At 44.0% G+C, this 12,007-nt stretch overlaps 1 protein-coding gene across 1 annotated transcript; it reads right to left on the bottom strand.

Annotated features, from left to right (window-relative positions):
* Positions 1–1,705: 1,705 nt before the first annotated feature.
* gnat2 (guanine nucleotide binding protein (G protein), alpha transducing activity polypeptide 2) lies at positions 1,706–11,633 on the bottom strand. The gene is made up of 8 exons (XM_063208366.1): positions 11,175–11,633; positions 7,191–7,233; positions 6,481–6,622; positions 5,613–5,770; positions 4,862–4,990; positions 4,072–4,201; positions 2,700–2,853; positions 1,706–2,181 (listed from the first exon to the last, which is right to left on the bottom strand). Exons 1-8 carry the CDS (start codon positions 11,278–11,280, stop codon positions 1,991–1,993), a joined length of 1,053 nt encoding a protein of 350 aa, XP_063064436.1. The 5' UTR covers positions 11,281–11,633; the 3' UTR covers positions 1,706–1,990.
* Positions 11,634–12,007: the final 374 nt, after the last annotated feature.

Genomic DNA, 12,007 nt, shown 5'->3' with positions numbered 1-12,007 from the left:
ACCCATGTCCTCCCATTTTGTCACCTGCGCCATGGAAGTGTCATTGTAGACCATGGATCATGCCGGTGAAGTAGGCGAGTAGTTGCTTTCTACTGCCGTGAATGTTTTACTAACAGTTTTTCCAGACTCTTTTCTGTGTCCACAATTATCTTTTCTCGCACGACAGAAGTAGAAATTAACATTTCTTTGCTGTAACACAATTCCTCTTCATCGTGAGGGAGTGGAATGTTTCTGTGAGGAATCTTTTTGTGCTTACATGCTGAAATATGGGCACTATACAGAACAGATTTGTTTCCATCCAGACTTCAATAACAGGACAGGAAACACAAACATGGGAGATGATTTTTTTAATTTTTTTTGTTCTACATTTACAAGCCAGAACAGGATTTAACAGGCCATAAAGCATCAGGTTCAAAATAAAATAAAGCAGGACTCTAATGTTTCCACCATGTAAAAGCTTGAGGAGGAGGATCTCAAGCACAATCACCAGACATACCATCACAATGTTGCAAGCTGAAGGTTCTATTTGATGAAGATGTCACAATGAGCTGTGTTGCGGACAAGTCAACAATGAACACAAGGCCTACTGAAATGACATGCAAAAATATCTTCTCTCCTCAAAGATTTAAATAAATTTTAATATATATGTAGATGCAATAATATATATTTATATCTTTTGTCAAATAAATAATTTACCTACTCTTATTTACAAAATACACCCCCTACTGGATTTGATTCTGAGAAAAGATCGTTTCACACATTGAAGTACACAACATGCATTTGATTACATCAAAAACGATAAGTTTTGTTTTTGTAATCTTCCAGAGTTATGACATATTTTTCCCCGAACATGAAAATGTTCCAAATTTCAAACTACACACTGAATGGTACTGTACACAAAAGAAAATGAAAGAATTACTATAAAAATTGGTCTCTTTTTTCAGGCTTGACGATGTGCTGTTACAATCAAAAACCATCTTTGCATCATAAAGCCACCAACAACAGTAGTAATGCTAGGATTTAAAAACTCAGGAGCAAACGGCTACACCAGCCTCTACAAGCAGCCTTGGAGATACCAACATTCTTTCCCTTATAAAATGTTTCCTTCAAAAATGACATGTAGCATCCCTCTGTGATGATGTTTACTGTTGACCCCACTCGCGTGATGGGGGGGCCAAGTCTGTTTCGCACTATACTGTCCAGCAGAGGTGAGGTGGGGGTGTGGAGAGGGGAATGGAGGGGTCTGGGGCTTCTTGGTGAGTGTAAACCACAGCCAGTAGTGCACACTGTGGGGTCTTCTCAGAGCTGTGCTTGAGGCACAGTACCAGAGACGATGGGGTCCTGGGTAGAGAAGAAAGACAAGAACAACTTTCAATAATTGCAAACAAAAACAATCATGTCATTTAGCTCAGATGACATCATGGGATTGACATTTGGCATGCTCCTCTGAAGGCTCCATAGTGTTACAGAGCGGAAAAGCAATACAATGTCAATATCAATTTTATTTCTGAAATGCAGCAGTGCATCAAAGTGCTAATCAAGACAAATGTTTGCCGGTCAATAGAAATGGAATCAATTCACCATCATGGTTTCCCCAAGGATCCCAATAATCCAATGACACGTTTTGTTGTACGTCAGACACATAAACACTTTGAGCGCGCTGTGATGATGTATGAGAATTAACATTTTGGGTCTCTCTCTGCTGACCGATGACAAGACTGTATGACACGATGATGCTTCTTGGTGGGATGGGGGAGCAGAGTGTGACCTCTCTGTTCTAAATTAGATTTCCAGTGGTCTGTTTCCCTGAGCTTGGTCAAAGCTGGTCTCCATTACTTTGCTAGTCATTAGAGAATGGAACCATAACTACAGTTGCCATAGCGTTGGATAGTGTTACAGAATGCGGGTTCAGCTTCAGCTCACCAGCAATCGCTACAGAATGCTGTGTCAACTCGGCTTACCCTTTTTTTCTCTCCTGTCGACGAACTGCTTAGAACAGACCACAGTCCTTAAGGTTTTCTTTGATGATAATGTCTGTCACAGCGTTGAACACGATTTCCACGTTCTTTGTGTCGGTGGCACAGGTCAAGTGGGCGTAGATCTCCTTGACTCCCTTCTTCATGTTCAGGTCCTGGAACTGCTGCTTGATGTAATTGGCGGCGTCATCGAATGTATTGGGGCCTGTTGTGAGTAAGAACACAAGAAGGAATTATTCATTCATTTATTTAGCCACTGGTGTAACGCAAGTACTTTAGGCCCCCCTACAAGCTACCAAGAATGGGTCCCTGAACGGAAAAAAGGGCCTAACATCATGTGGAGGGGGCCCGTTTCTTCAAGTCAAGGGCCCATGTAGGCCCCCCGCCTCGTATGGGCCACCCTGCCTCGCGGGGCCTGCGGAGGTATACTTTACTATAAATGCTATGATTCCACTTCATGAATAGCAAAGCAGCTCGTTATCTACCGATAATTATTAAAGGAAATGCTGGGATCGGCACTGTACTGCATATGAGTTTTGCCTACACTTCTAAACTTAACCGTTTCCATGGGTTAAAGACCGCAATGCACTACTAAAAGAGGCCAAAGAAGACAACCCGTGGACATGTCTACATGCTTACGGTACAGTAGATCCTATTCAGGTTTTAATGTCTTAAGCTGAATACCTAAAATTCTTCTTTTTTTGTTTTACTTTCTGCACATACCATCATAGTCAGGGAAGCAGATGCTGAGATGGACCTTCTTGATCTTCTCCTCGAAAAGATCTTTCTTGTTGAGGAAAAGCACAATGGAGGTGGTGGCAAAGAATCTGTGGTTGCAGATGCTGTTGAATAGATGGAGGGATTCGTGCATGCGGTTCTGAAACAAACGGAAAGAGAAAGAGAAGGGAGAATGAAGAAAAAAGAGAAATGAAAATTAGAACCTGACAAAAAAGGAGGAAGGCATTAAGGTGTGTGTGTGTGTGTGTGTCTGTGTCTGTGTCTGTGTCTGTGTCTGTGTCTGTGTCTGTGTCTGTGTCTGTGTCTGTGTCTGTGTGTGTGAGAGAGAGAGATGAATGTTACACAGTGACAATAAAGAAGGAAGTCCCCAAGTGAGACATCAGTGATGCCCATGGGGGACTTTCAGTCTTTTCTTTATATGTGTGACCCAGGGGACTTATTATTTTGGTGTCATCTCTGTAGGTCTGAATATTTTCCATGCTCATTATCACTCCCCCCCACCTCGTGGAGAAAACAATTAAGTTTCCCAGCTGTCAGCCTAGCCACAACCATTTTTGGGGGACTATTCTTCATTCACCATCCAGTTTGCAAATGAGAAAATGACTTTATAATTGAGCTTTTGCGAGATATTGAAATATAATGCTGTTGTCAGTGATGTCATCACAACGTATTACGTCCTGGTACGAGGCCACAAGCACAAGTGGAGGACGCAAGGTCACATATTGGAACGCACACATTTACAACGAACGTCTGTCAAAGAAGAAATAAGAGGGCTGTGTGTTACTTATTCCTTCAGAAGTCACTCGCTTGCTACAACTTAGCTGTTCTCCCCTCTGGGAACTGTAACGGATGCCAACTAGCAGAGTTTGGTGAATTGCAATGAGAATGATTGAGAATGATTGCAAACCTCACTCTCTGAGCCTTATACAGATAAGCTGATGACTGAACAGTCTCTCATGCTGGATATTTGTTTGCATGGGTTTTCTTTATTTATTTATTTTTTGTCTTTTTTGACTTTATTGATGACAGGATAGTATGAGAGGTGGACAGAAAGCAAATGGGAAGAGAAACGGGGAGGGGTCGACAAATGACCCGGGCCAGGAATCGAACGCGTGCCGGCTGCATGGCAGACGAGTGCCCTACCGTTAGGCCACGGCAGGGCCATACTGGATGTTTGTTGTGAGGTCTGGGGTTCGAACCACCAGACCTAATCACAGCCCTCTCCGGAAGTTGCAGTAGGCAGGCTACCAGACCTAATCTCACTTGTGATTAGGTCTGGTGGTAACCAGGCAAGTCCGAACCCCCCAACGTGGAAGAACCGCACAGAGAGATGACCTCTCAAGAGATGACAACTCACCACTTCGTCATCCTCCACGAGCACCATGTCGTAGGCGCTGAGGGCTCCGCAGAAGATGATGCAAGTTACACCCTCGAAACAATGGATCCACTTCTTCCTCTCTGACCTCTGGCCACCCACATCGAACATCCTGGTAGTGAGGAGAGAGAGAGAGAGAGAAAGAGAGAGAGAGAGAGCGATATATCTCATTATTGACTATGTCGATGTCTCAATATTTCCACAAATCACAGATATGACAGGAGTAGCCTTTTTTTTTGGGGGGGGGGTAGCCTGGTTCCTACCAGACCTTCGTGTGTGTGCTCTGGAGCCCCCTGGTGGCACTCCAAACACACACATCGGTCTGGGAGCATGTGGCAGGATTCAATTTCTGGACTCAAAAAATAATGCCGAGCATGTATCACTTCAATATCACTGGCAGCTCACATTGAGGAGTCACAGGTCATATTATAGACCATATTGACGCTTTAGAGATCAACAGAAAATGGTTTTGAAAGAATTTGTTGATATTGAAGCAATAAATGCTGCGATTTTTTTTTGACTGTAGAAATGGAATCCTGCTACATGCTCCCAGACCTAGTAGTGGAGCTCACAAAGCTGTGTGGAACTACAGGTCGGGCAAGAGCCAGGCAAGGGGGGGGGGGGGGGGGGTTGACAGTAATCTTGTGTATTGATGAGTTGTGATTTAAGGATTAGTGGGATTGGAGCACTTTTTTCACATTTCAAATTGGTCCCTGGTATTGTGAAGTTTGGGAATGGCTGCCGTAGACTATTGCATAGAAGGCTGGCTCACCTGAAGCACAGCTCTTTGCAGTTAAAGTTTTCCTCGATGATACCAGTGGTCTTGACTCGAGAACGCAGCACGTCCTGCTCGTTGGGGAGGTAGTCTGGTGAAGCAATTCGGTCCAGATCTGCCAGGTAACTGTGGAAGGTAGAAAAGTTCGACCAATTAGACGAGTGATAAGAATTGGTTTGGTCCAGTTGTTTTTTAAGTTGTTTTTTAAGGGAAAGCAGTGGTAGTGAGAGACAGGGGAGGATAAGGACATGACCTCAGGCTGGAATCCGACCTAGGTCCCTGGCATAACAGCATGGTGCTTTAGATGTTTCAGCCAAGGCCGAGTTTGCCTTTTGACGGGAAGGATGCCGGTTCAATTCCAATACCAATAGGAATCATGTGGGTAATCTGCAGTTCCCTCATCCATGCCTAAAGTGCCTGTGATCAAGGTATGTATCCCAACATTTCTCCTTCTCAGTTGTTCCTCTCGTGTATATAATCTTTTGCCTATCAACATGTTCTGCAATTATCTCCACCAAATGGTTTATGTGTTTGTCATCTAGCTGTACAGTATGCGATACATTTTTATGTATTTGTGATGGGAGTGACCATCATTAGGGTTGTGGGTATGTTCTGACTCTCATGCCAACGAGCCTGGCTCGAAGCTCTGGTGGTGGTGTCAGAGCCCCAGTTTGGTCAGGGTTCGAGTCCCAGACGGGGAGCTCTATATACCCCCTATCGCTATACGTAGTATGGAAATGGCACTCACTATCCTGCAGAGTCGTTCAGCTGGAACTCAGCGGCTCTCTCGAAGGCAGCCTGCACGCCGGAATCCGCCCAGAGTCTCTTGATGACGTCCGACAACTCAGGAGGCATGGTGCCCTCCTCGGTGGAGTCAGACAGGTTCTGGAGTTTCTGGCCATCTTCCTGTGTTCCCGAACGTAAACAGAACACAACCACATTGGAAATTCATTAGTGGAGTTAGAATAATGCTGTTCAATTGCACACATTATTTTTTCCATTGTTTAGTGAACACCAAGAGAGTCTCATAATACTCTTTTAGATTTGGGAGTCTTACCTCCCAGGGTACCAGTGTGGATGTGAGTTACCCTTACACCTTGCTGAAGGTGGGCTTAATCCTATGTTTCCCGGTCATTTTGTATGAGTTTATGTTAAAGAATGGGTTATGTTGAAATGTTATGAATGGCAATCTAAAGCACAATTTAGATGCCCAGGTTAGGTTAAGGCATGGACCAGGTATGCAGGGAAACCAACCATGGCAAGGGGGACAAAGGGGTCAGTTGTCCCTGGCCCAGAGAGAGAGAGGCGGCCAGAATTGAGACTTCATTACATCGTATGTATTGATTTGCGGGGGGAGTGAGTTTGGTAGTGAGCACATTGGATAGCATAGGAGCTGAGGCATAGGACTCATCACACAGGGAGCAGAATAAGGCATTTACCCACTAACCCGGTTAGAACAGAACTTTGGGGTTTTTTTCTCTCTCTTTACCCCGGGCCATCTTCAGTTCTAACAGGGTCTATTTTGGAATCGCCTCAGATTTGGTTCAAGGCGTGCGGAGCCTAGTTCCACTGTAGGTATACTGCCACTGTCTGGGGGGATGTGGCTATTCACTAACCTGTGCAGCTGAGGAGCCAAAGTTGATGGTGAGCATCTCCATGCCTCTGATGATGGCCAGGGCGGACTGCAGGATGTTACCGTAGATGACGGCCCTGAACTCCATTTGCTCTTCTTTCGTATAACCACCTTGATGAAGAATTCTGAGAGAGAGAGAGAGAGAGAGAAGGGAGGAGGGAGTTACGGGTTAAAATCCTTTTCATCTTTGCCTGTGGTGTGATCATATAATGCGATCTTATGGATAAATGGACAATGGTATTATTAGCGTGAGCATGGCACAGTGTTTTCATTCTGATTTGTTAGCATCCACCTCTAACTTTCTGCATGTTAACATTTGCTCATGGTGTTATGCATGCTTGTTTAATACTTTGATATCTAATGTGTGAGGGTCAAGGGTCCAAGGGTGTCACCAAATGAGGAGGGGGTTAGTATTGATTCTAAAGGCCTGGTACTGACAAGTTAGGGCCATTTATAGTACACTGTAAAACATTGTTTCCAGGTAAACGTGGAAAAAGTAAGTTGCCTTGCTGCCTTAAGTTTGTAAGTTAACTCAGCTTGAGAAAGCCTTGAGTTGAGTTAAACCTCAAGTTGAGTTAACTTACAAACTTAAGGCAGCAGGGCAAGGTAGCTTTCTACGTTTAACTGTCTTGCAATGTTTTACAGCATATCTCCTTGGCAAATCTGAGTTATCTGTTCATAACTCATACTCACTTCATCTGCTTGACAATGGTACTCTTCCCAGACTCACCAGCACCTGTTTGGACACAAAAGGAGTTCAGTGAGTACTTCATTTATTTTCTTTATCCTTCTCTTCTTTTATATCTGTTTCTTTTTTAAGTTACTTTTATCTTCTTTTCTTTTCTTTCCCTCAGTTTTACCAGGGATAACCTGAAGATGGTCAAAACAGCAGATTACATGCGCATAATCACATTACTGTGAAAAAAAACAATGATTGACACCTAACCACTCAATTTTTCAGTCATCAGATACAACTACGCCTTCTTGGTTGATACTTTGTTGATACAGCATTGCAGACTGCAAAATGCAGGAAACCCACCTGCCCCCTCTGATTTTACATGATAGCTTTCATTTTTGTGATGCACATCGTGAGCTGGCCTAAGTAACCATGGTGATTGCTGGATGTGGTTGTGGTTGCAGAAAGATGTACGGCATGCGTTTCAAGAAATGTTTCTTCAAATTCTCAAGACTAGTAGTGACCTTGTTGGGATTTGCGAGAAAGGCTTGTGTGTGCATGTGTGTAGAGAAAATCCTCCTGTGGCTTCCTGCACTTGTCAGAGTTGCCATTACCAGCCTTGGGCAGTAGGGGGCCTTGAGCAGTCGCAACATCAGCAGCAGCAGTAGTGTACCTGTCTCTACAAAGCTGCTCATCTACCATCCTCCCCCCATCATCCGATGGTCCCTCCCCATCTCCCCACCTAAGGCTGCCATGCTCCCTGTGCCCGACCCGTGAGCAAATTAGCCAGGAAGGACCTGCGTCATCGCTGTTACCTGAGTGACTAATCGCGGGCTTAGCTGCCCATCCTGATTAGCAGGATGATGGTTCTAATGTAAATTTCCCCGATAGACCCATTACGCCTCTAATGGCCTTACAGGGCCCTGCAGAGGAGCACAGACAACCACATCAAAAAAATAAAACTTCAGGGAAGTTTAATGGAAAAAGCGGCACACATTTGACATTTCGAATTGCAGAGGTTGCCTGGAGCCTGGGTAATCTGTCTGATCAATGTGTTCAATCTGATGTAAAACAAAAAAACACAGCATTTCATTCTCCGGGTGCACATGGCTAAGTTCAATTTCTTGTATATGTCATGTACTGCATGGTCTGTGGTGAATTTGAAAACTTCATCCTGTTTTTAGATGTATTCCAAGGCCGTTGTGAGGATCATCATCATCCCTTCAAAACACAAATAGACAAGTTGCACAAACATAATCTCTCGTCCATGTTAAAGAGCTACTGCCAATGTACCATAGATTTAAAACGTAGGCTAGTGTTTCAGCTTTCAGTGTAAATATAGCAAAGATGGACGCCCCAACTTCAACAACCTTCTACAACTTAATGCATATTCAAATCATGTCAGTACTAGCACCACTAGCACTAGCACTGTCACAGTCAACCCTAAGTCGAAAGCCAAAGAGGAGATGATTATGAAATGTCAAATGGACAAGAAACATGGGGGATAATAGGGTTAGTGAGAGCCTACAGGAAAGCCGTGCAAATCCTGTCCCAACACTTCCTGGTTACTAAACGGCCTGTGACAGTGGCCTCTGAACTTGTGTGCATTGCGAGTTTTTGGGAGCCATCCATCCTGTTTCATGGATAGTGATGATGATTACTCATTAATACATTGGATACAGTTTGATATTAAATGTGTGCCCCTTTTGTGATGTCACACATTTAAGCCAATCAATGACGGACAATCAATCACAGTCAGAGGCCATTCATCACATTTAGAGCTTTCATCACAAATCACAGTGGAATCCAGTGCGATGTGTCAATGCACCGCTGTAAATATTGTCACATTATTCATTGTTATTATTATTATTATTATAAAGCTGCAGCACACTATGAGAGGCTGTACTGTAAGCAGCCACTCAGAGGCAGAGGATCTCGACTTAACCCATCGCAGTAATCGGATTTAACCTTCACTGTCAGTCCACCCTAATTCATCTGAACCTTGAGGTTATGATCCCTTAAGCAGATAGGGCCAATGACTGGCCTTGCGCAGGAAGAGAGCAAAGCAACTTTCAAAATGAAACTTTCACTTTCCTGCATCAATGATTGTAGTGGTACAGAAAAATACCCTTACTTTCCACCTTTAAAAAGGTGCACATCCTCGACAGTACACTGGGAAAATCCAAATGATACCCTTTTCTTGCATAATCAGATTAGTTAGCCAATCAAAATGGGGTTCTTAATTAAAAAAAAAATAGGATTAAATGAATAATGTAAATATATTACAAAACATGTGTATGATCTGGTTGCTACTAATGTAGCAAAACCTTTTGCTATGTCTGGATTTGAGTCTGTTGCCTCTGGACATGCATTGATTGCATAACATGACATTTCACATCTGAACACGATGACCGGTTCTCCTCATCTATAACATTTTTGACAAATAATGTAAGTGCAATTACCCAGGTGTGGTTGGTGTGTCTTGTTAAGACACTCTGTGCGTTTGCTGGTATTACACAATGAGGCCACCTGCACAAGTAGCAGTGTTCCAGTGGCCCGTACACCTTCCACCATGATGCACTGACCACTAATTTACATCTGTTCCAAGCTGCCTTTACATCAGTGCCAAGCTGTTATTAGTTTAGAACAGTTTGTGTTGAAAATGTCATCCCATCTGTGTAAAATGATTATATCTTGTACTGTATATGGCCTTCAAGTCTTAGTGATGCTCTTATGTTCCCAGTACATGCACAAAGCACAGTGGCGAATGCAACATCATTTTCTTACAACAGTGTCTTTGCATCTGAAGATACCTTTCATCACCCATCGGGGATATGCCCATGTTTGATGCTTGGATGTCTGCCAAGATGTATAAGGACAGGTAAGGGACACTTGTCTTAATCTGCAGCCCTAAAGAAGGCTTGACTTCACCGTGAGGACAGTTTCTGTAAGCACTTAATACTTTGTTGTGTGTGTACGTAAAGTGTGTTTTCTTTCACAACATCTTTAACCTTCGTCCAGCCTTAAATATTAATGCATATATAAAACCCATTCAATCTGCACCTAAAAGCAGCTATAAGAATACAGAAGACTCAAAACCATGGCCTTGCTGAAAGTCTCAGCCTTCTAGCTCTCGGCAATGAAACAGAAGCCACAACAGACTCTGAGAACAAAGCTAAACTCACGTCCCTACCCACATGAATTATAAGAGAAAACCACTACTCCATCACCTTGCTCTCTCAACGCTAAAGATCTTCTTAACACCATTCTGTAAATGCATATAACAACTCAATTCACACTAGCAAAAGACTTAAGTCAAAGTCAAAGAGTGGTGGTGGTGGTGGTTGTGGGAGGAAAAAAAACTCAGACAAGAAGCTAGAGATGATCGCCTTTTTTCACAACCAACTTCCAATTTTGCTGAGCTCTGAAACAGAAGCCCATTCATTTCATAGCCTCCCTGCAGAGTCCTCAACCCAAGCACTTTTACCATTGGGACCATACACAGACTCAGGGGTAGAGACTGCTCAGTTCTTTGATCATTCATTGGTTCTGCTGCCATACATGGGCAAAAGAACCCACTGATTTGAAAGTGCTATGTTCTCTAGTCTAGTTCATTAAAATGCTCTACGTGGCAGGAAAAAAAAAAAACAAAGATCCACCAGATCCACCACAAGCCAGCCATTCCATCCATCGTGGATATACTTTTAGGTGTGGGATGATGGGGACATGTCCTGTCCATAACACTTCTCTTGAGATAAACCTAGCTGGTCCCCAACACGTTATTGCAAATTTAAAAAAAACCCTCAACCCAGGCAATTTGCCATATTAAAGGACTCCAGCCCATTTCAAAATGCAGTTGTAATGCTCAAACTACCCTGGACTTGTCAGTACCTGAGATGTTTTTTTTTTCTTCAGCCTTTTCCGAGATCCTGGTCATTGTAATGACCACCACTTTCCAAGTCAAACCTTGACCTACGCTATGTATGTGCCAGCCATCTTACCCAGCAGCAGCAGCTTGACTGTCTTGGACTCCTTGTCTGCTTCCTCGGCCAGCTGCTTCTCAAGCTCTTTGGACTTCTTGTCCTCGGCACTTCCACCGGCTCCCATGGCTGCAAGCTTCCCCGGCTAAAATCCTACACGTCCTGAGGTTTCGGCAAAAATGCGTCTCTTCTCGTTCTCTTCCCCCTCTTGCAATGGGATGCAACGCACACCTGAATCAGCTGTGGCGGTGCTGCTTGCTTGCTTGCTTGCTTGCTTGCTGTGGGAACAGGTGACCTCAGAGTGGAGTGTGGTGCAAGAGACTGTGAGGGATCAGGAGGCAGCGTCACTAAGAGTCCTGTTGGTACACTCCCCTCTCCTGCTGATGCGCCTGGTCCAACTGCTCCAAACCCTCCTGGCCAACGAGGCGTGTCTTTCGACTCCTGATGGCTCAAACAGACTCCTTAATTCCCTTCTCTTGCCACAGCCCTCTAATGCCTTAGGTTCGGATTGGGGAGGGGTTTGAAAGAAGAGCTTCCCCTGTGAACCGGCCAATCCAATTAGGCCTGCTGCTAACAAGGACAAGTAAGTGAAGGTTGAGGGAAAAGTGAAAGACATAAGCTCAAAGCTCAAGAGTACTCACACATATACACAAACACACAGTCTGGGTGATTTTGAGTTGGGGTTGGGGTTGGATGGGGGGTGTTGGTAGGAATCTTGAGTAAAGTAATCAGTGCTAGCCCTGCTGTGGACAAACTGTGGTCCTCTGCTGGCCCTTCCCCTTCTCTCTCCCCCACTCGTTTCCTGTCACCACCTTCACTGTCCTATCATAAATAAAGTCAACAAGAAAAAAAAA

Source organism: Engraulis encrasicolus, chromosome 10 (assembly GCF_034702125.1).
Source record: "Engraulis encrasicolus isolate BLACKSEA-1 chromosome 10, IST_EnEncr_1.0, whole genome shotgun sequence".
NCBI classification, from domain to species: Eukaryota; Metazoa; Chordata; class Actinopteri; order Clupeiformes; family Engraulidae; genus Engraulis; species Engraulis encrasicolus.
Note: the sequence above shows the minus strand (reverse complement) of the source record. Positions and strands in the feature narration are given on the sequence as shown.

Bases quoted from the DNA above. Each gene is read 5' to 3' on its own strand.
- gnat2 (XM_063208366.1), bottom strand. From the start codon at position 11,280: ATGGGAGCCGGTGGAAGTGCCGAGGACAAGAAGTCCAAAGAGCTTGAG. The intron at 5,771-6,480 runs GTTAGTGAATAG...TCGGGAACACAG, and splicing joins TTGGCTCCTCAGCTGCACAG to GAAGATGGCCAGAAACTCCA. The intron at 4,991-5,612 runs GTGAGTGCCATT...TACCTTCCACAG, and splicing joins CTGAACGACTCTGCAGGATA to TTACCTGGCAGATCTGGACC.